General features: G+C 43.8%; 2 protein-coding genes across 2 annotated transcripts in view; one reads left to right on the forward strand and one right to left on the reverse strand.

The window, feature by feature from the left end:
• The window catches only part of cntnap2a (contactin associated protein 2a), a 245,950-nt gene that overhangs the window by 212,926 nt on the left and 5,904 nt on the right, over positions 1–27,120 (forward strand). Inside the window, exons 20-24 of the mRNA XM_055881617.1 lie at positions 6,205–6,293; positions 7,346–7,493; positions 9,811–10,041; positions 10,161–10,294; positions 10,552–10,645. Coding sequence (XP_055737592.1) covers positions 6,205–6,293; positions 7,346–7,493; positions 9,811–10,041; positions 10,161–10,294; positions 10,552–10,645 — 696 coding nt within the window. The remainder of the gene's footprint in view (positions 1–6,204; positions 6,294–7,345; positions 7,494–9,810; positions 10,042–10,160; positions 10,295–10,551; positions 10,646–27,120) is intronic.
• On the reverse strand, positions 12,000–17,927 carry LOC129822982 (E3 ubiquitin-protein ligase TRIM21-like). The gene is made up of 2 exons (XM_055881616.1): positions 17,828–17,927; positions 12,000–17,405 (listed from the first exon to the last, which is right to left on the reverse strand). Exon 2 carries the CDS (start codon positions 17,401–17,403, stop codon positions 15,778–15,780), a length of 1,626 nt encoding a protein of 541 aa, XP_055737591.1. The 5' UTR covers positions 17,404–17,405; positions 17,828–17,927; the 3' UTR covers positions 12,000–15,777.

The following is a 27,120-nucleotide window of genomic DNA, read 5'->3' on the forward strand; positions in this document are numbered from 1 at the left end:
CCACACAGAGACAATTAATTAAGTCCTCATTATACCACACAGAGACAATGAATTAAGTCCTCATTATGCCACACAGAGACAATGAATTAAGTCCTCATTATGCCACACAGAGACAATGAATTAAGTCCTCATTATGCCACACAGAGACAATGAATTAAGTCCTCATTATGCCACACAGAGACAATGAATTAAGTCCTCATTATGCCACACGGAGACAATTAATTAAGTCCTCATTATGCCACACAGAGACAATGAATTAAATTCTCATTATGCCACACAGAGACAATGAATTAAGTCCTCATTTTGTCACACAGAGACAATGAATTACATTCTCATTATGCCACACAGAGACAATGAATTCAATACTCATTATGCCACACAGAGACAATTAATTAAATCCTCATTATGCCACACAGAGACAATGAATTAAGTCCTCATTATGCCACACAAAGACAATGAATTAAGTCCTCATTATGCCACACAGAGACAATGAATTACATTCTCATTATGCCACACAGAGACAATGAAATAAGTCCTCATTATGCCACACAGAGACAATGAATTAAGTTCTCATTATGCCACACAGAGACAATGAATTAAGTTCTCATTATGCCACACAGAGACAATGAATTAAGTCCTCATTATGCCACACAGAGACAATGAATTATGTTCTCATTATGCCACACAGAGACAATGAATTAAGTCCTCATTATGCCACACAGAGACAATGAAATAAGTCCTCATTGTGCCACACAGAGACAATGAATTAAGTTCTCATTATGCCACACAGAGACAATTAATTAAGTCCTCATTATGCCACACAGAGACAATTAATTAAGTTCTCATTATGCCACACAGAGACAATGAATTAAGTCCTCATTATGCCACACAAAGACAATGAATTAAGTCCTCATTATGCCACACAGAGACAATGAATTACATTCTCATTATGCCACACAGAGACAATGAAATAAGTCCTCATTATGCCACACAGAGACAATGAATTAAGTTCTCATTTTGCCACACAGAGACAATTAATTAAGTCCTCATTATGCCACACAGAGACAATTAATTAAGTCCTCATTATGCCACACAGAGACAATGAATTAAGTTCTCATTATGCCACACAGAGACAATGAATTAAGTCCTCATTATGCCACACAAAGACAATGAATTAAGTCCTCATTATGCCACACAGAGACAATGAATTACATTCTCATTATGCCACACAGAGACAATGAAATAAGTCCTCATTATGCCACACAGAGACAATGAATTAAGTTCTCATTATGCCACACAGAGACAATTAATTAAGTCCTCATTATGCCACACAGAGACAATTAATTAAGTCCTCATTATGCCACACAGAGACAATTAATTAAGTCCTCATTATGCCACACAGAGACAATTAATTAAGTCCTCATTATGCCACACAGAGACAATTAATTAAGTCCTCATTATGCCACACAGAGACAATTAATTAAGTCCTCATTATGCCACACAGAGACAATTAATTAAGTCCTCATTATGCCACACAGAGACAATTAATTAAGTCCTCATTATTTCACACAGAGACAATTAATTAAGTCCTCATTATGCCACACAGAGACAATGAATTAAGTTCTCATTATGCCACACAGAGACAATGAATTAAGTCCTCATTATGCCACACAAAGACAATGAATTAAGTCCTCATTATGCCACACAGAGACAATGAATTACATTCTCATTATGCCACACAGAGACAATGAAATAAGTCCTCATTATGCCACACAGAGACAATGAATTAAGTTCTCATTATGCCACACAGAGACAATTAATTAAGTCCTCATTATGCCACACAGAGACAATTAATTAAGTCCTCATTATGCCACACAGAGACAATGAATTAAGTCCTCATTATGCCACACAGAGACGATGAATTAAGTCCTCATTATGCCACACAGAGACAATGAATTAAGTCCTCATTATGCCACACAGAGACGATGAATTAAGTCCTCATTATGCCACACAGAGACGATGAAATAAGTCCTCATTATGCCACACAGAGACAATGAATTAAGTCCTTATTATGCCACACAGAGACAATGAATTAAGTCCTCATTATGCCACACAGAGACAATGAATTAAGTCCTCATTATGCCACACAGAGACAATGAATTAAGTCCTCATTATGCCACACAGAGACAATGAATTAAGTCCTCATTATGCCACACAGAGACAATGAATTAAGTCCTCATTATGCCACACAGAGACAATTAATTAAGTCCTCATTATGCCACACAGAGACAATGAATTAAGTCCTCATTATGCCACACAGAGACAATGAATTAAGTCCGTATTATGCCACACAGAGACAATGAATTAAGTCCTCATTATGCCACACAGAGACAATTAATTTAGTCCTTATTATGCCACACAGAGACAATTAATTAAGTCCTCATTATTCCACACAGAGACAATTAATTAAGTCCTCATTATGCCACACAGAGACAATGAAATAAGTCCTTATTATGCCACACAGAGACAATGAATTAAGTCCTCATTATGGCACACAGAGACAATTAATTAAGTCCGTATTATGCCACACAGAGACAATGAATTAAGTCATCATTATGCCACACTGAGACAATTAATTAAGTCCTCATTATGCCACACAGAGACAATTAATTTAGTCCTTATTATGCCACACAGAGACAATTAATTAAGTCCTCATTGTGCCACACAGAGACAATGAAATAAGTCCTTATTATGCCACACAGAGACAATGAATTAAGTTTTCATTATGCCACACAGAGACAATGAATTAAGTCCTCATTATGCCACACAGAGACAATGAATTAAGTCATCATTATGCCACACAGAGACAATTAATTAAGTCCTTATTATGCCACACAGGGACAACGAATTAAGTCCTCATTATGCCACACAGAGACAATGAATTAAGTCCTTATTATGCCACACAGAGACAATGAATTAAGTCCTCATTATGCCACACAGAGACAATGAATTAAGTCCTCATTATGCCACACAGAGACAATTAATTAAGTCCTCACTATGCCACACAGAGACAATGAAATAAGTCCTCACTATGCCACACAGAGACAATGAATTAAGTCCTCATTATGCCACACAGAGACAATGAAATAAGTCCTCATTATGCCACACAGAGACAATTAATTAAGTCCTCATTATGCCACACAGAGACAATTAATTAAGTCCTCATTATGCCACACAGAGACAATTAATTAAGTCCTCATTATGCCACACAGAGACAATGAATTAAGTTCTCATTATGCCACACAGAGACAATGAATTAAGTCCTCATTATGCCACACAAAGACAATGAATTAAGTCCTCATTATGCCACACAGAGACAATGAATTACATTCTCATTATGCCACACAGAGACAATGAAATAAGTCCTCATTATGCCACACAGAGACAATGAATTAAGTTCTCATTATGCCACACAGAGACAATTAATTAAGTCCTCATTATGCCACACAGAGACAATTAATTAAGTCCTCATTATGCCACACAGAGACAATGAATTAAGTCCTCATTATGCCACACAGAGACGATGAATTAAGTCCTCATTATGCCACACAGAGACAATGAATTAAGTCCTCATTATGCCACACAGAGACGATGAATTAAGTCCTCATTATGCCACACAGAGACGATGAAATAAGTCCTCATTATGCCACACAGAGACAATGAATTAAGTCATCATTATGCCACACGGAGACAATTAATTAAGTCCTCATTATGCCACACAGAGACAATGAATTAAGTCCTTATTATGCCACACAGAGACAATGAATTAAGTCCTCATTATGCCACACAGAGACAATGAATTAAGTCCTCATTATGCCACACAGAGACAATGAATTAAGTCCTCATTATGCCACACAGAGACAATGAATTAAGTCCGTATTATGCCACACAGAGACAATGAATTAAGTCCTCATTATGCCACACAGAGACAATTAATTTAGTCCTTATTATACCACACAGAGACAATTAATTAAGTCCTCATTATTCCACACAGAGACAATTAATTAAGTCCTCATTATGCCACACAGAGACAATGAAATAAGTCCTTATTATGCCACACAGAGACAATGAATTAAGTCCTCATTATGGCACACAGAGACAATTAATTAAGTCCGTATTATGCCACACAGAGACACTGAATTAAGTCCTCAGTATGCCACACAGAGACAATTAATTAATTTCTCATTATGCCACACAGAATGGCTCTACATTTTCATTGTAATATTTGAATTGTTCCTCCGCTCCCTCTTTTCTCTACACAATGACTGTGAAGGTCATTAGGAGAACAGAAGTTAAAGATGGCTTTATATCTACCTCTTCTTTTCACTCCTCTATCTCACCCTGCTTTATGTGGCTGTGGACCTGCCAATACTTTAACACTGACGACAGCGAATAAAACTGGATTTAGGATGGAGGGAAAAACTGCTGAGGTTGAATTAAATTCTCTTTCCTTCCTACTCTTTCTCTCTCTGACTCTGAAAAGTTACTTTTCTCTGAGAAACACTTCTAAATTCCAATCAGACATTCCAAAGTCAGATAGTTCTGAATACCAATAACACATTTTAAATTCCATCGTCTCATCAGTTTTTGGCGGTTTGGATGGAAGAACATCATCACACTGCAGCTTCCTGAATGGCCATTGGGATTAATAAAGTTGTATTGAATTGAATTGAATGAAAGTAAATCGGTCCTTATATGCCACCGTTAACCATACAGCCATACAGGCACATATTGATTTGTTATGCGAAACTTTAATACCAGCTTATAAAGATGATAAAACTCACAGGAGACTTCTCCCCCACTATCTGATCTGCATGTACAGTAGGTTTCAGGGAACCAACTCGCTGAATTACCCCTCATGGATCAATCTATCATTCTAATGGCCATCAGATCATCAGCTTAACACAATCAGCTCTTCCGTCACCTCCATACAGCCATGGGACCTATTGGTTTGTACTGGATCAGAGAGCGGTATAAATCTGACTGTGTGCTAGGCTAGGCTGCTGTCTCTCTTGTAGCTCATCTGCATGTGTCAGAGCAGCGAGGGTATTTGCCTGGTCGGGGAAATTGAATCAGGCTCAGATGGGATCCGCAGTGGGTGTGATTTGCATTCTAAAGCTGGTGTTTATACACAGAGGTACAGGGGAGAACACACCCCAATACTCACTTAGGTGGTCCCTACATTATCTTCATTATTTATGTGTTTATATTCTGTTATTTAAGGTATTATGTTATATTTTAAAATGTTATATGATATTGCATTATTTCCTATATTTTCTGCATGTTTTCACTCACTTTCTCTTTCATTTTCCATGTTTTTTCTTTCCTGTTCTCTTTGTTTCTCTTTTTTATTAATTCTGTGTCCTCCTCGTCTCGCCGTGTGTGTGACGGGCTTGTTCACTGCATGTGCATGTGCATGTGCGTGCGTGTGCGTGTGTGTGTGATGCAACTGTCCCAGGGAAGCCAGCTTCGTTGACCTGCCAAGACAGTAGGTAACATTTAATAAAAACAGATACATAAATATGCATGATGATTTTCAGTTCATATCCATGTAGTCTTTTCCCATTGACATTCATGCAGTGCCAGTGGTGGGTATTTTGGACTGTGTCCATGCCTGCTAATGTCTCTCCTGGCCTTGGTTTGCTTAGTTTGGCTCAGAGAAGGAAGGTATTCTAGCAGCCCACACTGGCCTAATGGATGGTGTGTGTGTGTGTGTCCCTCTAGGCATTGCTGTCCTAATGAATATAATATGCTAGTTCATTAGCACATCATTACAGAGTAATTTACCCTATGGAGACAGAGAGAGGCCAGGAAGAGTGCACCACACACACACTGCACTGGTGTGAGCAACTCCAGTCCTGGAGGGCCACAGTGTCTGCCTGATGTAATCTCTACCTTTTAATCAAAGCCTGATGTAGACCTGGGTGTGTGATATCTCCAGCCAATCAGCCACACTAATTGATCAATTAAGTGCTAATGTTAGGTTAGATAGGGCCGGAGCGCCTCTCCTCTGGTCTGTTAAATCACTGTGACCATCAACTGTCATATATCCCTAACTCAACCTCAAGGGAAATTATCTCTATTCCTATTCCCCAAAATAATCCTATCTCTCTCTGTTCTCTCTTCTCTCTCTCTTCTCTTTAGGTGCAGCAGGGGGTCAGAGGGGGTTTCTGGGATGTATCCGCTCCCTCAGGATGAATGGCGTGACCCTTGACCTTGAGGAGAGGGCAAAGGTGGCATGATCTTTTATTTTATCATATTTTTTTTTAAAGTTGTTCTCTTCATTAAAGCAAATTAAGAGCATCCAAAACTCAAACTCCCTCTCTCCCCCCCCCATCTACCTCCCTCTTGCTCTCTCTCTCTCTCTCTCCCCATCTACCTCCCTCTTGCTCTCTCTCTCTCCCCATCTACCTCCCTCTTGCTCTCTCTCTCTCTCTCTCTCTCCCCATCTACCTCCCTCTTGCTCTCTCTCTCTCTCTCTCCCCATCTACCTCCCTCTTGCTCTCTCTCTCTCTNCTGTTAAATCACTGTGACCATCAACTGTCATATATCCCTAACTCAACCTCAAGGGAAATTATCTCTATTCCTATTCCCCAAAATAATCCTATCTCTCTCTGTTCTCTCTTCTCTCTCTCTTCTCTTTAGGTGCAGCAGGGGGTCAGAGGGGGTTTCTGGGATGTATCCGCTCCCTCAGGATGAATGGCGTGACCCTTGACCTTGAGGAGAGGGCAAAGGTGGCATGATCTTTTATTTTATCATATTTTTTTTTAAAGTTGTTCTCTTCATTAAAGCAAATTAAGAGCATCCAAAACTCAAACTCCCTCTCTCCCCCCCCCATCTACCTCCCTCTTGCTCTCTCTCTCTCTCTCTCTCCCCATCTACCTCCCTCTTGCTCTCTCTCTCTCCCCATCTACCTCCCTCTTGCTCTCTCTCTCTCTCTCTCTCTCCCCATCTACCTCCCTCTTGCTCTCTCTCTCTCTCTCTCCCCATCTACCTCCCTCTTGCTCTCTCTCTCTCTCTCTCCCCATCTACCTCCCTCTTGCTCTCTCCCCCCCCCATCTACCTCGCTCTTGCTCTCTCTCTCCCCCCCCATCTACCTCCCTCTTGCTCTCTCTCTCTCTCCCCCCCCATCTACCTCCCTCTCTCCCTCTACCTCCCTCACCCCCCCCCCCATCTACCTCCCTCTCTCCCTCTACCCCCCCCCCATCTACCTCCCTCTCTACCTCCCTCACTCCCCCCCCCCCCATCTACCTCCCTCTCTCCCTCTACCTCCCTCTCTCTCTAGGTAACTCCAGGTGTAAAGCCAGGCTGTCAGGGTCATTGTACCAGTTATGGGATGTACTGCAGGAACGGAGGAAAGTGTGAGGAGAAATATAATGGCTACAGCTGTGACTGCACTGCCACGGCATACGACGGACCATTCTGCACCAAAGGTGAGAGCTAATCGCTGAACCCTGAAATGACTGCTAGGCTGTTGGACGGTGTAACCAGCAGCCTCTTGTTTGCAGAGGAACTACAACATTTACTCAGAAGTAAGCATTAGTTTCTGTCAGTCGCAGTGAGACATCATAGCCAGAAAGTTGATCCGTGACATATGAATTAATTTGTTTCCTAAACTTAAGCTTGTTTTCCTGTGTTCTACACAAGGCAGGGGTGACGAGACTGGGGAATATGTGTTAGAGGATAGAGGTAGAAAGAGAGGGGGGATAGAGGGGTGGGGATAGAGGGAGGAAGAGAGGGGGGATAGAGGGAGGAAGAGAGGGGGATAGAGGGAGGAAGAGAGGGGGGATAGAGGGAGGAAGAGAGGGGGGTAGAGGGAGGAAGAGAGGGGGGATAGAGGGAGGAAGAGAGGGGGGATAGAGGGAGGAAGAGAGGGGGATAGAGGGAGGAAGAGGGGGTAGAGGGAGGAAGAGAGGGGGATAGAGGGAGGAAGAGGGGGGGATAGAGGGAGGAAGAGAGGGGGGATAGAGGGAGGAAGAGGGGGGGATAGAGGGAGGAAGAGAGGGGGGATAGAGGGAGGAAGAGAGGGGGGATAGAGGGAGGAAGAGGGGGGATAGAGGGAGGAAGAGAGGGGGGATAGAGGGAGGAAGAGGGGGGGTAGAGGGAGGAAGAGAGGGGGGATAGAGGGAGGAAGAGAGGGGGGATAGAGGGAGGAAGAGAGGGGGGATAGAGGGAGGAAGAGAGGGGGGATAGAGGGAGGAAGAGAGGGGGGATAGAGGGAGGAAGAGAGGGGGGATAGAGGGAGGAAGAGGGGGGATAGAGGGGGGATAGAGGGAGGAAGAGGAGGGGTAGAGGGAGGAAGAGAGGGGGGATCGAGGGAGGAAGAGAGGGGGGATAGAGGGAGGAAGAGGGGGGGATAGAGGGAGGAAGAGAGGGGGGATAGAGGGAGGAAGAGGGGGGGTAGAGGGAGGAAGAGAGGGGGGATAGAGGGAGGAAGAGGGGGGGTACAGGGAGGAAGAGAGGGGGTTAGAGGGAGGAAGAGGGGGGAATAGAGGGAGGAAAAGGTGGGGGTAGAGGGAGGAATAGAGGGGGGATAGAGGGAGGAAGACAGAGGGGATAGAGGGAGGAAGAGAGGGGGGATAGAGGGAGGAAGAGAGGGGGGATAGAGGGAGGAAGAGGGGGGGTGGAGGGAGGAAGAGAGGGGGGATAGAGGGAGGAAGACAGAGGGGATAGAGGGAGGAAGAGGGGGGGATAGAGGGAGGAAGAGAGGGGGGATAGAGGGAGGAAGAAAGGGGGGATAGAGGGGGGTAGAGGTAGAAAGAGAGGGGGGATAGAGGGAGGAAGAGAGGGGGGATAGAGGGAGGAAGAAAGGGGGGATAGAGGGGGGTAGAGGTAGAAAGAGAGGGGGGATAGAGGGAGGAAGAGAGGGGGGATAGAGGGAGGAAGAGAGAGGGGATCGAGGGAGGAAGAGACGACAGTGTGTGGGAATATGCAAAGAAGCTGACACGAAAGTATCTCCCCAGTGTACCCCCTATTAGATGTGTGTGTGTGTGTGTGTGTGTGTGTGTGTGTGTGTGTGTGTGTGTGTGTGTGTGTGAGTGTGAGTGTGAGTGTGAGTGTGAGTGTAAAAACGATGTCTTGAATGTAATGGGAAATAGTGTGTGTGCATGTGTGTGTGTGTTTATTAACACGTGTGTTATACCCTTCAGATACCCCAGAGGACCTTCTCCTCCCTCTGTTCTCCTACCACTGTCATATGTATGAGTGCAGTCATAATTGTGATGCATATTTCCATTATATTCATATTTACACCCGACTCCTGAGGTAGAATATTATTATCCTGACTGTGTCATTCTGCTGCTGCTGCCATACCCTGGGGTCACAGACAGACAACTCTGACTTCATAATGAACAACACACACACACCAGAGAGTGAGGTTCTTACCAGCATCTCTACAGATATAGCTCTCTGTGTGTGTGTGTGTGTGTGTGTGTGTGTGTGTGTGTGTGTGTGTGTGTGTGTGTGTGTGTGTGTGTGTGTGTGTGTGTGTGTGTGTGTGTGTGTGTGTGTGTGTGTGTGTGTGTGTGTGTGTGTGTGTGTGTGTGTGTGTGTGAGTGAGTGAGTGTCTGTGTGTTTCTAAACCTTTGTGTGTGTGTGTGTGTGTGTGTGTGTGTGTGTGTGTGTGTGTGTGTGTGTGTGTGTGTGTGTGTGTGTGTGTGTGTGTGTGTGTGTGTGTGTGTGTGTGTGTGTGTGTGTGTGTGTGTTTCTAAACCTTTGTGTGTGTGTGTGTTGTCTCTTACTCTCTCTCAGATGTGGGGGGCTTCTTTGAGGCGGGGACTCTGGTGCGATACAACTTCTTGTCAGAAACAGCGGCAGCCAATCAGGACACAAGTTTTGTGGCCCAACCTTCGACTCCACAGGAAGTGAATCTGACAAGAGAAGAAGTAGCGTTTAGCTTCAGCACGTCCAACACACCGGCTATACTGCTGTACGTCAGCTCCAAGACACAAGACTACCTGGCACTGGTGCTCCGGCAGAATGGTGAGACACTGACACGACGCATACGACACACACTCACAGACACACATCGGCTCTGCTGCTCTTCGCTTCTCAGGTATGTTTCAAACGCAGGTCTCTGCATTGTGTGTGTGTGCGTGTAGGAACTCTCCAGGTGCGGTATAACCTAGGCGGACTCAAGGAGCCGTTCACCATAGACGTAGACCAGCGTAACCTAGCCAACGGACAGCCACACACCATCAACATGTCCAGAAGCAACAGGACTATCACCATACAGGTACACACACACAAACCAACCGTTCTCTCCGCAGTCAAAGCATCGATTTCAGACATGTCCATTTTGAACCACAAGAGGGAGACAAAAGCCTTCAATAGTCTCAGGACTTGAATAATTGCCAATGGCTTGATGCTTCATGGATATGAGTAGGCCCTTTTGAACACAGTTGATGCTGATGATTGACTATAGAAAACCTCCAATGGTTAGTATCATGATCTTCTCTCTCTTCCCCTCCTTCTCTCACTCTCCCCCTCTAGTTGGACCACTACCCCCCTGTCAGTTACTCTCTCCCAGAGGCATCAGACACACAGTTAAACCTGGTCAAGACAATATTCTTGGGGAAAGTATTTGGTGAGTACAGGCACCTCAAATGTGTGTTTGACAGGTCTGCTTGGCCCTGGTAGAGACAATAGGCCAGCAGCATACCACCCTGCATACCACTACTGGCTTGCTTCTGAAGCTAAGCAGGGTTGGTCCTGGTCAGGCCCTGGATGGGAGACCAGATGCTGCTGGAAGTGGTGTTGGAGGGCCAGTAGGAGGCACTCTTTCCTCTGGTCTAAAAAATGTCCCAATGCCCCAGGGCAGTGATTGGGGACACTGCCCTGTGTAGGGTGCCGTCTTTCGGATGGGACGTTAAACGGGTGTCCTGACTCTCTGAGGTCATTAAAGATCCCATGGCACTTATCGTAAGAGTAGGGGTGTTAACCCCGGTGTCCTGGCTAAATTCCCAATCTGGCCCTCAAACCATCATGGTCACCTAATAATCCCCAGTTTACAATTGGCTCATTCATCCCCCTCCTCTCCCCTGTAACTATTCCCCAGGTCGTTGCTGCAAATGAGAACGTGTTCTCAGTCAACTTACCTGGTAAAATAACAGTAAAATAAAAATTAAATAAATACAGAGAGCACCAGCAGAAGAGTGCAGACTTGTTGTAGTTATGCTGTGTGCCCACCAGAGGGAACTAGAAGACAGTACGCCGGGCCAATTGTGCACCACCCTATGGGACTCCCAATCACGGCCGGATGTGATGCAGCCTAACGTTGCGAGACATATTATAGATTTAAAAAATGCTTAAGTTTCTGTAGCATGATGTTCAATAGATATATTTTGCTTTAGGTATATGATCTGGCATTACTGGTGTAGTGTGTTAGTCCTGAGCATGCTCAGTGGGGTGCAACCTTACAGAACGTTCAGATAGAAATGTTATGTAGAACAGACGCTCTTCTGTAGAATTATAGGGATTCATGTCAGCTCTATACAAGACATTTCTAGCTGCAACAATCAGAATGTTGTGCCCTCCTGAACACGACCCTGGCGTAGTATTATATTCCTTACTTCTTGTTTGATCCCGATCACTAGTTTGGTATTCCATGACTCCTGGTTTTCCCGCTCTGTTCTGGGCTGGCGGGAATCAGTGGGGTAGAATAGCTGAGTTCACTTCTCAGCAAGAACCATTGATCGATGTACAGCCAACTAATACCACAGGGGATAATGTCGCTTTCCCTGTCACACACACTCATACACACACACACACACACACACACACTCATACACACAAAGCACTCACAGCATTTATGCACCGACTTAGGCACACACGCACACACACCACAGCAACCCCACCTGGCAATGCAATGCAAAGCTGCCGTTCAAGGACTGAAGGACACAACAAAGGGCAAAGTCACCATTGCTCTGCCAGTTCACCTTTCCAACAGATAATTCATGCACAATTATACATTTCACAATATGGATTTATTTCCAAACGGGTTTCAACAACAACAAAAGTTTAACCGAAACTTAGACCTCATATGCAATATGTGCCTGTCATGCCAAATAATGTTCCCCGGCCAAATAGTGTCCCGCTCTACATCACAATGTGATTCGATAAACTATTAGCGTCCGTTGCTATATCAACGGTTTGACGACCTAATGATTATAATTTTGGATATCATTATACAACCTAAATGACGTTCTTTTCATCATCGCTATGCAAACAAAGCTGGTTTCCACGACAATTCTGCTGTTAAAACAAGTTTTGTTAAGCTAATAAAATGAAAACATGAATTGTAACTACTTTTTAGTACCTTATTAACATGACAACATGAAATCCACGTCTTAAACGATGCTACGTTTAGGAAATGGAAAAGAAAACATGTAACCTGCTTGACACATTAAAGTTATTTACCTTACAGATCACCAAGTCAGCTAATTTCCACTACATTCATAAGAAAATCCGTATGATTAATACACTAGAGATTGTCTGGCTGTCATGTTTTCATTTTATCCCTTGTCTACACTGAAATAATATAATTTCAGTAGTCTTCGTTTTTTTCTGTCTCGCATAGCTCATTGGTACACCCTTGTGGTTGAATATATATGTATCTATTGTTGGTCCTAGGATACAACCGGGGACACTATTTGGCATGACAGGCCCCATCCAACCGCAAGGCGCTACAGAGGGTAGTGCGGACGGACCACTACATCACTGGGATCGAGCTCCTTGCCTTCTAGGTGTTATATACCAGGTGGTGTCAGAGGAAGACCCTCAAAATTGTCAGACTCCAGCCACCCAAGTCATACCCTGTTCTCTCTGCTACCGCACAGCAAGCGGTACCGGGGCGCCAAGTCTGGGACCAAAAGGCTCCTGAACAGCTTCTACCCCCAAGTCATAAGACTGTTAATCAAATGGCTATTTGCTTTGATCCCCCTTTTTTATTATTGCACTGACGTTCTTGCATTTGCTCTATGCACACTGACTGGAATCTACCCACACACACACACATACTACACTCCAACACACACACACTACATATGCTCTCTCTCTCTCTCTCGCTCTCTCTCACACACACACACACACACACACACACACACACACACACATTGATACAAACATAGGCACTCTTTCACTCTCTTCACATACAATGCATCTGGAAAGTATTCAGACCCCTTGACCTTATTATTATTCTTTATTAATCTGAAAAGGATTAAATAGTTTTCTTCCCTCATCAATCTACACACAATAACCCATAATGACAAAGAAAAATCAGTAATTTTTTTTTAAATTAGATTATTATTATAGATTTTTTTACTGAAATATCACATTTACATAGGTATTCAGACCCTGTATTCAGTACTTTGTTGAAGCACCTTTGGCACCGATTACTGCCTCAAGTCTTCTTGGGTATGATGCTACAAGCTTATCACCTGTATTTGGGGAGTTTCTTCCATTCTTCTCTGCAGATCCTCTCAAGCTCCGTCAGGTTGGATGGGGAGCGTCACTGCACAGTTATTTTCAGGTCTCTCCAGAGATGTTTGATCAGGTTCAAGTTTTTGCTCTGACATACACTGTTACTGTGGGATCTTATATAGACAGGTGTGTGCCTTTCCAAGTCATGTCCAATCAATTGAATTTACCAGGTTTTAGAAACATCTCAAGGATAATCAATGGAAACAGGATGCACCTGAGCTCAATTTTGAGTCTCGTAGCAAAGGATCTGAATACTTGTGTAAATAAGGTATTTCTGTTTTTAATTTTTTATAAATTTGCTAAAATTTATAAAAACCTGTTTTCGCTTTGTCATTATGAGGTATTGTGTGTAGATTGGATTTATTCAATTTTAGAATAAGGCTGTAACATAACAAAATGTGGCAAAAGGGAAGGGGTCTGAATAGTTTCCGAATGCACTGTACGCTGCTGCTACTCTGTTTATTATCTATCATGATTGTATAGTCACTTTTACCCCTACCTAGATGTACATATTACCTCAATTACCTCAACTACCTCATACCCCTGCATATTGAATCTGTGCAGGTACTCCTTGTATATCAAATCAAATCAAATCAAATTTTATTTGTCACATACACATGGTTAGCAGATGTTAATGCGAGTGTAGCGAAATGCTTGTGCTTCTAGTTCCGACAATGCAGTAATAACCAACAAGTAATCTAACCTAACAATTCCACAACTACTACCTTATACACACAAGTGTAAAGGGATGAAGAATATGTACATAAAGATATATGAATGAGTGATGGTACAGAACGGCATAGGCAAGATGCAGTAGATGGTATAGAGTACAGTATATACATATGAGATGAGTAATGTAGGGTATATAAACATAAAGTGGCATAGTTTAAAGTGGCTAGTGAAACATGTATTACATAAAGATGGTAAGATGCAGTAGATGATATAGAGTACAGTATATACATATACATATGAGATGAGTAATGTAGGGTATGTAAACATTATATTAAGTGGTATTGTTTAAAGTGGCTAGTGGTACATTTTTACATAATTTCCATCAATTCCCATTATTAAAGTGGCTGGAGTTGAGTCAGTATGTTGGCAGCGGCCACTAAATGTTAGTGGTGGCTGTTTAACAGTCTGATGGCCTTGAGATAGAAGCTGTTTTTCAGTCTCTCGGTCCCTGCTTTGATGCACCTGTACTGACCTCGCCTTCTGGATGATAGCGGGGTGAACAGGCAGTGGCTCGGGTGGTTGTTGTCCTTGATGATCTTTATGGCCTTCCTGTGACATCGGGTGGTGTAGTTGTCTTGGAGGGCAGGTAGTTTGCCCACGATGATGCGTTGTGCAGACCTCACTACCCTCTGGAGAGCCTTACGGTTGTGGGCGGAGCAGTTGCCGTACCAGGCGGTGATACAGCCCGACAGGATGCTCTCGATTGTGCATCTGTAGAAGTTTGTGAGTGCTTTTGGTGACAAGCCGAATTTCTTCAGCCTCCTGAGGTTGAAGAGGCGCTGCTGCGCCTTCTTCACAACGCTGTCTGTGTGGGTGGACCAATTCAGTTGTCCGTGATGTGTACACCGAGGAACTTAAAACTTTCCACCTTCTCCACTACTATCCCGTCGATGTGAATAGGGGGGTGCTCTCTCTGCTGTTTCCTGAAGTCCACGATCATCTCCTTTGTTTTGTTGACGTTGAGTGTGAGGTTATCAGCGGGGTGGATCAGCGGGGTGGAGATGTTGTTACCTACCCTCACCACCTGGGGGCGGCCCGTCAGGAAGTCCTGACCCCCGTCAGGACTTATAGCCTTGTTATTAGTATTGTGTTACTATTTCATTTATTTTTTTCTTATGTTCTTTTTAATTATTTTTCACTTTTTAACTCAGCATCGTAGGGAAGCTCTTGTAGGTAAGCATTTGATGGTGAAGTCTACACTTGCTGTATTCGGTGCATGTGACAAATGAAATTAAATTTGGTTTGATATACAGAAGAGCGTGTCAAAGTAGACTTGTATCTCTCTTTACAATTTAGATCTGACCATCATTCTGACATCACTTAGAACCATCAGCCTTGCTCTCAATACTTTCAATGCAGAGGGAACATGTTCAAAACCTTTGTCCATGGGAGGTAAGGGATTATACTTTATACAGTTTGAGATGCACACCCAACAATATTGATCTGTAGTATCCCAAACGAATCAACTGCTGAGCTGAGTATTTTACATTTTAGTGACAACTTGTTTCACTGTGTGTGATTGACAGAGGAGATGACCAGTGGGGCTGAGTTTTCACCACTACAGCTAAGATAGGGGTTGAAGTATGGATAGAGTTTCTCGGTGAAGTTGCATCCATCGAAGGAGTAGATATGAGACTTGGCCTTCACATCATAGAAGGAGACCTGACCTTTCTCATAATCCACAAACACCCCCACCTTCTGGGGCTTCTCTCTCAGGGAGAGGCGGACAGGGTAGTAATTGTTGGCTCCATACCCATTCTCGCCATTCAGCCAAACAGTCCAGAGTCCATCAGAGCTCAGGTTTAAACTCTCCTTCCTGTCTATGGATTCACTGGCCACTCCTAGCCACCACCATGTCTTCCCCGTCACCTGCACCTCATAGTAGAATCTCCCAGAGGAGAAACCCTCCTTGCCCAGGACAGAGAAACTATTTTTAAATCTCTTTGGATAATTAGTGGGATTCCCTTGATTCTCTTCTCCACATCTCACTTGTTTCCTCTTTTTCTTACCAAGGATGAGGAATGGATGTGCTGTATCAGGGTCCAGAGTCACATCCACTGCACACTGCTGCATCCTCTTCAGCTTGATGTCAGGCAGCTTCTCCATCTCATTGTGAAGAGTATCTTCCAGTTGATACACAACTCTCCTTACATTTCTCAGACACAGCTGACTGTGGACACTTTTCTGAGACCAGTTCCTGGTGGGAGGAAGCTTACAGAGGGGTGGGGAGCTCTGTAGGAGGTGGAGGTGGTCCTTGGTGTGTAAGAGCTGCTCCAAATCAGAGCATCTCCTCTGTAGCTTAGTGATTTCCTGCTCCAGCTCTTCAATGAGAAATTCAGCCTGCCACTCTGCTGCTTTCAACTTCTCCTCAACCACCTCAATGAACTCAGCCTGGCTTCTCTCAACGCAGCGCACCAGAGCAGTGAAAACCTCCATGCTGTCTGCTATCTCTCTCTCTGCTGCTCTTTTGCTGAATTTTACTGAGTGTTTGATCTCCTGAACCTTCTGCAGTCGCTCCTGGATCATCTGCTGAACTTCTGCCTCAGTCTTCCCCAGTTTAGCCTTCCTCTGTCCACACTCTTCCTCTAGAGGGACGGTGAGGTGAGTCTTGTGGTCTGTCTCAGTGCAGAACTTACACACACACGTCTGGTCAGTCCTACAGAACAGTTCCAGGAGTCTGTCGTGCTTCTTACACATCCTGTCTTGCAGGTTCTCCACAGGGTTGATCAGCGTGTGTCTCTTCAGGCCTGCAACTCTGTTGTGAGGCTGCAGGTGAGTTTCACAGAAAGCGGTCAGACATTCCAGACAGGACTTCAGGGCCTTGTGCTTTCTCCCAGTGCAGACATCACAGGCCACTTCTCCAGGCTCAGCAGGGGACTCATCTCTGTCTCTCATCCTCTTAAAATGATCTGCAACATCTCCGAGTGTTGTGTTCATTTTGAGCTCGGGTCTTCTGTAAAACATGTCCTTACACATTGGACACTGGCACAGGCCAGTCTTATTCCAGTATCCACTGATACAGGCCTTGCAGAAGTTGTGACCACAAGGAGTAGTAACTGGCTCAGTGAACACATCCAGACAGATAGAGCACTGTATCTGCTCTTCAGACAAGAGACTGCTAAGGGACGCCATATCTGGAACACAAAAACAGAGAAACCATAAATGGACTTCCTGGAAGGACTCAGCAGTAGTTTTCCTGAAACATCACTACAGACAAAGGTCCACAGTTCATCTCAGCAAAAAAAATACTGTTTTCAAAGCTGGCATCAAAGATGTGAAAACATCCCTTTTGCACCCACAAAATAGTGGGGGTGTTGACAGTTTTAATGAAACACTCAAAATGGGACTGATGATAGTCTAGCTATGTTTTGATTGACAGCCAAGCTACATACATAACCAGCTACAGTAGCTGCCCAACTTATGTTTTTCCTAAACTTTACACTCATATGCCTGTAAAATTGCAAATGAGCTGCATAGTTGTATTTAGGTCATACTGTATGAGCTGATACTAAACCACTGTAGTAGAAAATAGTTTAAACATGTCCACCTGTCTTACCTGTATAAGGGTTTTCCTGTTTTCTTGTCGAATGTTGGACACTGTGCTGCTGTGTTGTTGTTAGCCTTGTGAGGAGCAGCAGACTTTGTTTCCATGTACAATGCCCTGCTTTAGTTTACTTTCACTTCAGTAAAATTACATCACGAGGCCCCTCCCTTCACTGACTCCCTCCCTTCACTATCTTCTTTCCTCCCTCCTTTCGTCCCTCCTATCCTCCCTCTCTGCACAGAACTGGCACATATCCAGAAGTTAACATTACAGAATGTCCAGATAGAAACGCAGAAAATTTTAAAATAAATGATTATGCAGGGAGTGAAAATAGAGAGAGAAAGAGAAACTTCAAATGTTAGAGTTAGACCATAGAGATGCAGATTATGTGGATGTTAGTCATCATATAGAAGGTAAAACAATTATCAGGCACTAGATTTATAAAAGGCCCAGACAGAATCGATCTGTTTCAGATCATTTCCTGGCATGTCCTATACACAATGCTGTATTAATTCACTATTCCAAACATAAAGCCTTTGAGAGGGGGGAATGTATATCAATACCTTGAACCCCACACACAACCCCAGCAAAGCCGTAGAAACCCCAGCAAAGCAGAAAAAAAACCAGCAAAGCAGAAGAAACCCCAGCAAAGCAGTAGAAACCCCAGCAAAGCAGAAGAAACCCCAGCAAAGCAGAAGAAACCCCAGCAAAGCAGAAGAAACCCCAGCAAAGCAGTAGAAACCCCAGCAAAGCAGAAGAAACCCCAGCAAAGCAGAAGAAACCCCAGCAAAGCAGTAGAAACCCCAACAAAGCCATAGAAACCCCAGCAAAGCAGAAGAAACCCCAGCAAAGCAGCAGCAACCCCAGCGAAGCAGAAGAAACCCCAGCGAAGCAGCAGCAACCCCAGAAAAGCAGTAGCAACCCAGAAGACATTTTTACATTTACATTTTAGTCATTTAGCAGACGCTCTTATCCAGAGCGACTTACAGTAGAGTGCATACATTTTATTACATTTTACATACTGAGACAAGCATATCCCTACCGGCCAAACCCGGACGACACTATGCCAATTGTGCGTCGCCCCACGGACCTCCCGGTTGCGGCCGGCTGCGACAGAGCCTGGGCGCGAACCCAGCCCAGCCTGGGCACAAACCCAGAGACTCTGGTGGCGCAGCTAGCACTGCGCAGCTAGCACTGCGATGCAGTGCCCCAGACCACTGCGCCACCCGGGAGGCCAGAAGAAACCCCAGCAAAGCAGAAGAAACCCCAGCAAAGCAGTAGAAACCCCAGCAAAGCAGAAGAAACCCCAGCAAAGCAGCAGCAACCCCAGCAAAGCAGCAGCAACCCCAGCAAAGCAGAAGAAACCCCCGGCAAAGCAGAAGAAACCCCAGCAAAGCAGCAGCAACCCCAGCAAAGCAGAAGAAACACCAGAAAAGCAGAAGAAACACCAGAAAAGCAGAAGAAACCCCAGAAAAGCAGCAGCAACCCCAGCAAAGCAGAAGAAACACCAGAAAAGCAGAAGAAACCCCAGAAAAGCAGCAGCAACAGTAGCATGTTACTTCTCTCGAACACAACAGACAAATTACTTTTATATGCCACACCAAACTGCCCATCCACTCACTCATTCACCCATGCAGGTCATTAGGACTGATTGCTGTTGAGAATATCTGTTGTGTGGAGACAGGCTGACACTCTGTTGACCTACACTGAATCTGAATGAGGCTAGCACACCACACAAGATATAGAAAGACTATCCATATTTAGAAACAACTGCAGATGACAGAACCCAGGTCTTCATGTTCAGTCTCGTCGGGACACACAGACAGAAACCAGTTTCTCTCTCTGAGTTTCCTAATCCAAGTGTAGGCTATTTATGCGATTATTCAGAGCAAGCTTGGCTTGTTGTCTGAAACAGGTCTGTATTGGATGACTGTCTACTGACTATTGTAATGACTAGGAAATGTGGCTAGGATGGGGCTTGGTGTGTTTAACTTCATCAGGGCTGTGGGTTTGATTCCTGTATGTATCAACCGTCAGTTAATTTAGATAAAAGCAGCTTGTAAAGGACAACAGTTGAATCGACTGAAGAAAGTGTCTGCTCACTGTTTTGCTCCTCCCACAGGTGATTTTTTTATTCGTCTATTTCTGGCTGGTTATTTTTGGTAGACCCCTGGCACACTGTCTGACTCTACTTAAAACAGATAACTGTTGGTTATCTTCTGATATACAGTACCAGTCAAAAGTTTGTACACAAGTTTGTACACCTCCTCATGCCAGGGTTTTTCTTTATTTATAAAAAATGTTTACATTGTAGAATAATATTGAAGACATCAAAACTGTGAAATAGCACATATGGAATCATGTAGTAACCAAAAACGTGTTAAACAAATCAAAATATATTTTATATTTGAGATTTTCAAAGTAGCCACCCTTTTCCTTGATGACAGCTTTGCACACTCTTGGCATTCTCTCAACCAGCTTCATGAGGTAGTCACCTGGAATGCATTTCAATTAACAGGTGTGCCTTGTTAAATGTTAATTTGTGGAATTTCTTTCCTTCTTAATGTGTTTGAGCCAATCAGTTGTGTTGTGACAAGGTAGGGGGGTATACAGAAGACCAAGTCCATATTATGCCAAGAACAGCTAAAATAAGCATAGAAAAACCACAGTCCATCATTACTTTAAGACATGAAGGTCAGTCAATACAGAACATTTCAAGGACTTTGAAAGTTTCTTCAAGTGCAGTCACAAAAACCATCGAGCTCTATAATGAAACTGGATTTTGTTGAGGACCGCCACAGGAAAGGTTAATTAGAGTTAACGGCCCATCAGAAATTTCAGCCCAAATAAATGCTTCACAGAGTTCAAGTAACAGACATCTCAACATCAACTGTTCAGAGGAGACTGTGTGAATCAGACCTTCATGGTCGAATTGCTGCAAAGAAAACACTACTAAAAGACACCAATAAGAAGAAGAGTCTTGCTTGGGCCAAGAAACACGAGCAATGGACATTAGACCGGTGGAAATATGTTCTTTGGTCTGAGGAGTCCAAATTAGCGATTTTTGGTTCCAACCGCCGTGTCTTTGTGAGACGCAGAGTAGGTGAACGGATGATCTCTGCATGTGTGGTTCCCACCGTGAAGCATGGATGAGACGGTGTGATGGTGTGGGTGTGCTTTGCTGGTGACACTGTCAGTGATTTATTTAGAATTCAAGGCACACTTAACCAGCATGGCTGCCACAGCTTTCTGCAGCGATACGCCATCCCATCTGGTTTGCGCTTAGTGGGACGATCATCTGTTTTTCAACAGGACAATGACCCAACACACCTCCAGGCTGTGTAAGGGCTATTTGACCAAGAAGGAGATTGATCGAGTGCTGCATCAGATGACCTGGCCTCCTTCAAGACTGTTGGAAAAGCATTCCAGGTGAAGCTGGTTGAGAGAATGCCAAGAGTGTTCAAAGCTGTCATCAAGGCAAAGGGTGGCTTCTTTGAAGAATCTAAAATATATTTTGATTTGTTTAACACTTTTTTGGTTACTACATGATTCCATTTGTGTTATTTCATAGTTTTGATGTCTTCACTATTATTCTACAATGTAGAAAATAGTAAAAATAAAGAAAAACCCTTGAATAAGTGTGTCCAAACTTTTGACTGGTACTGTATAGACTGTGCTTGAAATAGACATTTCCTTAAAGGTAATTATTTTGATAATGGATGGTGATGTTTATCTCTGTGTGTCTGCTGATGCAGTGTGTACTGTAGTTTATATCATCTCTGTGTGTCTGCTGATGCAGTGTGTACTGTAGTCTATATCCTCTCTGTGTGTCTGCTGATGCAGTGTGTTCTGTAGTCTATATCATCTCTGTGTGTCTGCTGATGCAGTGTGTTCTGTAGTCTATATCATCTCTGTGTGTCTGCTGATGCAGTGTGTTCTGTAGTTTATATCATCTCTGTGTGTCTGCTGATGCAGTGTGTTCTGTAGTCTATATCATCTCTGTGTGTCTGCTGATGCAGTGTGTTCTGTAGTCTATATCATCTCTGTGTGTCTGCTGATGCAGTGTGTTCTGTAGTCTATATCATCTCTGTGTGTCTGCTGATGCAGTGTGTTCTGTAGTCTATATCATCTCTGTGTGTCTGCTGATGCAGTGTGTTCTGTAGTTTAAATCATCTCTGTGTGTCTGCTGATGCAGTGTGTACTGTAGTCTATATCATCTCTGTGTGTCTGCTGATGCAGTGTGTTCTGTAGTCTATATCATCTCTGTGTGTCTGCTGATGCAGTGTGTTCTGTAGTCTATATCATCTCTGTGTGTCCTCTAATACTGATATATCTGTTTTATATATCACTCTGGTCTCTCTCAGCATGTGTGTGTGTGTGTGTGTGTGTGTGTGTGTGTGTGTGTGTGTGTGTGTGTGTGTGTGTGTGTGTGTGTGTGTGTGTGTGGGTGTGTGGGTGTGTGGGTGTGGGTGTGGGTGTGGGTGTGTGTGTGGATGAGGTCACAATCTGCTTTTTTGCCTTTTTTCTCATATCCTCCTGTGGATCTGTCTATGGCTAGTACACTATGGATTCCTGATCCATATCTACAATAATCCAGACACCAGGCTTTCCCTTGGCTCTGTGTGTGAATGGGGGTGGGACTGTACTGCACAGTGAGAGCACGACAGACACTGCAGAGAGAGAAAACAAGTACATCTGAGGAACAAGGCTAGGAGAACCACTCGACTGCAGCAGTGATCTCGGTCAGAAAGAAAAAACTAAACAAAAGGAACCGGGTCTACAAAGATACACTGACTAAAAGTCTGACAGGTAATGTTACCTTCATCTACAAGAAAAATAGAAGTGTGTGTGTGTGTGTGTGTGTGTGCACGCACATACGTGCTTGAGAGAGACATTTTCTCATTTGATTGAATTAATTTAATTTCAATTGGGTTTGATTGAAATGTGTTTTTGAATGCTATTTTATTAGTCTTGTAATTCCCTCGTTGGTATTGTTTGCAATTTATTTTCGTCATGGTACAGTATAGTGTATGGCTGGGTTAGGATCTTCTGTGGTGGGAGTTCTGTATGCCTTATACTGGCAGTGTGTGCCCATGTGTGTATTTATAAGGAAGTTGAAGTGAGACTAGCATGTAGGCTTTCTGCATTGAAGAAGACGTTGTGTGTGTTGTATATGGGTGACGTGTGTGTGTGTCCGTGTGTTTGCGTGCGTGCGAGCGAGCGTGTCCTTGCATGTTCCCAGGGGTGTGTAAGTTGTGTGTGTGTGTAGGCAGGTAGACTGCAGTAGGGGCGTATTACAAGGACAGGTGCAGTTACCAGCTCCTAGACAGTACATTCATCCATCTCTCTCTCCTCTCTTTAGCCTTCTCTCTTTTCCCCTTTCTCTCCGTTTCTCTCTCTCTCCCTGATCAGTGTGCTTTAGTAGCATCTCTCTGTTCTCTTTGTGGCTGTGTTGTGTCTGTTACACTCTATTGTGTGAGAGCGTGACTGGCTGTGTGCGTGCTTGTGTGTGTTACTCATCAAGGGTTAGTATAGAAAGGAGCTGTGTTTGATTACTCATACTATCTGCACTAACTATATAATTTGTGAGGTGAATTGAGTATATAGTATGCTTATTGGTCATAGTATGGATATAGTTAGTCAAAAGTTCCCGGATGTCGTACTAATTTCACCAAAATATGAAGTATTTTCGTACATTAGAGCCCACAATGCAATTCTTCAGGAAATGGGTGTGGCTTCACATCGTTTCAAGATTTGAAGAAAATGGCGGAATATATGCAGTCGAAGTACAACGAGAGCGGATACGAATTCACTGCTTTAACTACTTATGACGAATGTTAAGAAAATGTTGAGCAATGTAATAAAGTAATGACTTTTCAAATATGGTACCTTACACGTTATATTGGCTGACAATTTGTTAGCTATGCTTTCCTTACGAACCACATAGCATATCATTACAGCAGTATGTACCGGTATGTTGTTAGCTAGTTACCTAACGTTAGTTGGCTACTTCTACATCAAACTTGCCAGTATATTAACTATATGATATCTAACTACAGTAACTACCCAGCATTTATTGACTTGATTATTCCCGTCATTCTTAGCTTAGCTAATGGTATAGTCGTTGTGCGTTCTCAATGGACATTCGGGTGCTTTCGTAAATTAGCTCTGGCTATCTATGTGACGCTCGTCTGAAGAAGAGGACCAAAGCGCAGCGTGGTACATGTTCATTATTATTTATTCAAACTGAACACTGAAACAAAATAACAAAGTGGAACAAAACGAAACAGTTCTGTCTGGTACAAACACAAAACAGAAAACAACTACCCACAAAACACTGGTGGGAAAAAGCTGCCCAAGTATGATTCTCAATCAGAGACAACGATAGACAGCTGCCTCTGATTGAGAACCATACCCGGCCAAAACATAGAAACAGAAAACATAGAAATAAAGAAACTAGAATGCCCACCCTAGTCACACCCTGGCCTAACCAACATAGAGAATAAAAGCCTCTCTATGGCCAGGGCGTGACAATCTACTCCGATTTCAGAGCACTCTGGTCTGTGTACCAGAGCACAGAATAATGAATTTACAAGCGCTCAACACACCCCAGTGTCAGTAAACATTGGCAAAAAAGCGTAATTAAATTGTTGCCAGCAGCACAGTTACAGTCACCAACGCTCTGGATAACATGAAAACTGCCTAACCAGCTCTGCTAAGGCATGTAAAATGGTCAGAGTGGTCTCATTTGTGTCTGGAAGTAGCTAGCTAGCAAGCTAGCCAACGTTAGCTTGGGTGCTTGACTGCCGTTAGAACGCTCAAATCAACCCTACTCCCTGGCCCGAGCGTCCAGTGTGCGCTCCGAGAGCGAAACACTCTGAATTTACAAACGGACAATCTGACAATGCTCTGAATGTATGAGCGTACTCTGGCACTCCAGATTGAATTTAAGACCACACACAAAGTCGTAAAATGTCTAACTAGTCATTTGTTATGCTAACTAGCTAGCAAGAGGTTACATAGCAACAGCATCAAGTTCCGGTAGACAGGCTGAGAGCTAGTACACTCAACTGGAAACATACTGTTTGTTTTCAGTATACTAAAATGAACTAATAGAAAATATTATGTAGTATATACTCATTAAGTATGTAGTATACAGTATGTTAGTACGGGTATACGAACACAGCTAGGGTCATTTTGTTTCTCATTATTACCAATCCTCCTTTTAGTCTCTCTCTCTCTCCATCCCTCTCATCCCCCTTTTTCTCTTTTTCTCTCGCTCTCTCTTACTCTCTCGTTCTGCCATAAGCTTCCATTTGTTGCCATGGTAACCCTGCTTGATCCTTTCACCCTTTCTCTCCTCTGGTCATCCCTCCATTTAAGTGCTTCTCTCATCACCCCTATTCCCCTCTCACTGTCCCTCTCCCTCCCTTTCTATCAACCACTCACATTCTCTCCACCTTTGTCCTCCCTCTACCTGTCCTTCTCCTAATCCTCAACCAATCTCTCCTTCCCTCTTACCCCCCTTTCCCCCATCATCCCGCTTTTCTCACCCAATAACAGCTCCGGTCAGCTCTTGTATTCGCAGTACCTCCCAATAAATGTTGATAAATTCTCATTGGACCAAAGGGACCAACCAACTGGTGTGTATCACAAGAGGTTGGTGGCACCTTAATTGGGGAAAACAAGCTTGTGGTAATGGCTGGGGCGGAATAGCTGGAATGGTATCACATGGTTTCCATGTGTTTGATGCCATTCCATTGGCTCCGTTCCAGTCAGTATTATGAGCCGTCCTCCCCTCAGCAGCCTCCACTGGTGTGTATGATGTAGATCTGATGCATTGTGCTGGTGTCATTACTGAAATAGAACAGTCATCTACATTCAGCCATAACAGGAGTTACAGGTCGGGGGGAGCTGGAGAGCTAAGCCTAGAGGGGCTGTTAGGAACAGGCTGGTCCACAGGCACAATCATGTTTGTGTCACATTGTAAGAGAAGGATTAGCATGGCTCCATCTTTTTGGGCCTCAGCCAACTCCTGTCTGTCTGTCTGTTTGTCTGTCTGTCCGTCCGTCTGTCTGACCATCTGTCCGTCTGTCTGTCTGGCCGTCTGTCTGTCTGACCGTCTGTCTGTCTGTCTGTCTGACCGTCTGTCTGTCCGTCTGTCTGACCGTCTGTCTGTCTGACCGTCTGTCTGTCTGACCGTCTGTCTGTCCGTCTGTCTGACCGTCCGTCTGTCTGTCTGTCTGTCTAACCGTCTGTCTGTCGGACCGTCAGTCCGTCTGTCTGTCTGTCTGTCTGTCTGTCTGTCTGTCTTGTTGATTATGCCAAGACAAGCCTGCATGGCAAAGCTTAATACCTGGGACCAGCCTATTAGTGGACCAGCCTGAGCCTTTAAGTGTTATATCAGTATCTTATTAGTATTCAAAGTCCACTCTCTGAGAGATGTGCATATGCTCAGTAATATTGCTCAGAGAGAGAGAGAAGAGAGAGGGTGAACACATGTTTAGTAATACAAGCAGATCATGAAAAGAGGGGAATCATACTCATATTCATTGTATATTTATGAGAATGTTATCAGTGCATGCACAGTGCTTATTCTGAGGCAGTGAAGCAACACAGGCACAAGCGAAAACACACACACACACACACCACACACACACACACACACACTCTGGACAGCCAGTATCTCCATAAGCTTCCTCTCAAGCAGCACGTTATCTCTCCTAAACAAGGTGGGTGTGGGTGTGTGGTGTGTGTGGTGTGTGTAGCTCCTTTGACAGGGCCATCAGCAGTGAGCTGATATCAAAGCGTTTCTCCACCCATGCACTGCATTGTGGGATTGGAACGGATGACCAAAGGCTCATTAATCTGTCAGCTCTGGACAGTGCCTTAGATCTGAACACACACACACACTCTGATACCTAGCCTGAATCTGTATATCTTGTGTCTGTAGGAGGTCCAGTTACACACACACACACTAAACACACACACGCTAAACACAGACAGCACATTCTGATACCTAGCCTGAATCTATCAAACATGATCGCCACAGAGAGAAATCTGGTATCTTGTGTCTGTAGGAGATCCAGTTACACAGAGACACAAACACATGCACAGACACTCAATATTCTGTGTGTTTGAGGATGTTAGTCTGTTTTTCTGCTGCATCCCCCCCCCCCCTCTGTGTTAACGTTGTGTTTGAACCTCCTCCATTCTTTGAAGCCTGAGGAGGAGGAGTGGAACGAGAGACAGAGAGAGAGAGAAAGTAATGACAATACATTTGATCTTTTGAATACTTTTCAAAA

The sequence above is a fragment of the Salvelinus fontinalis genome, chromosome 25 (genome assembly GCF_029448725.1).
Source record: "Salvelinus fontinalis isolate EN_2023a chromosome 25, ASM2944872v1, whole genome shotgun sequence".
NCBI classification, from domain to species: domain Eukaryota; kingdom Metazoa; phylum Chordata; class Actinopteri; order Salmoniformes; family Salmonidae; genus Salvelinus; species Salvelinus fontinalis.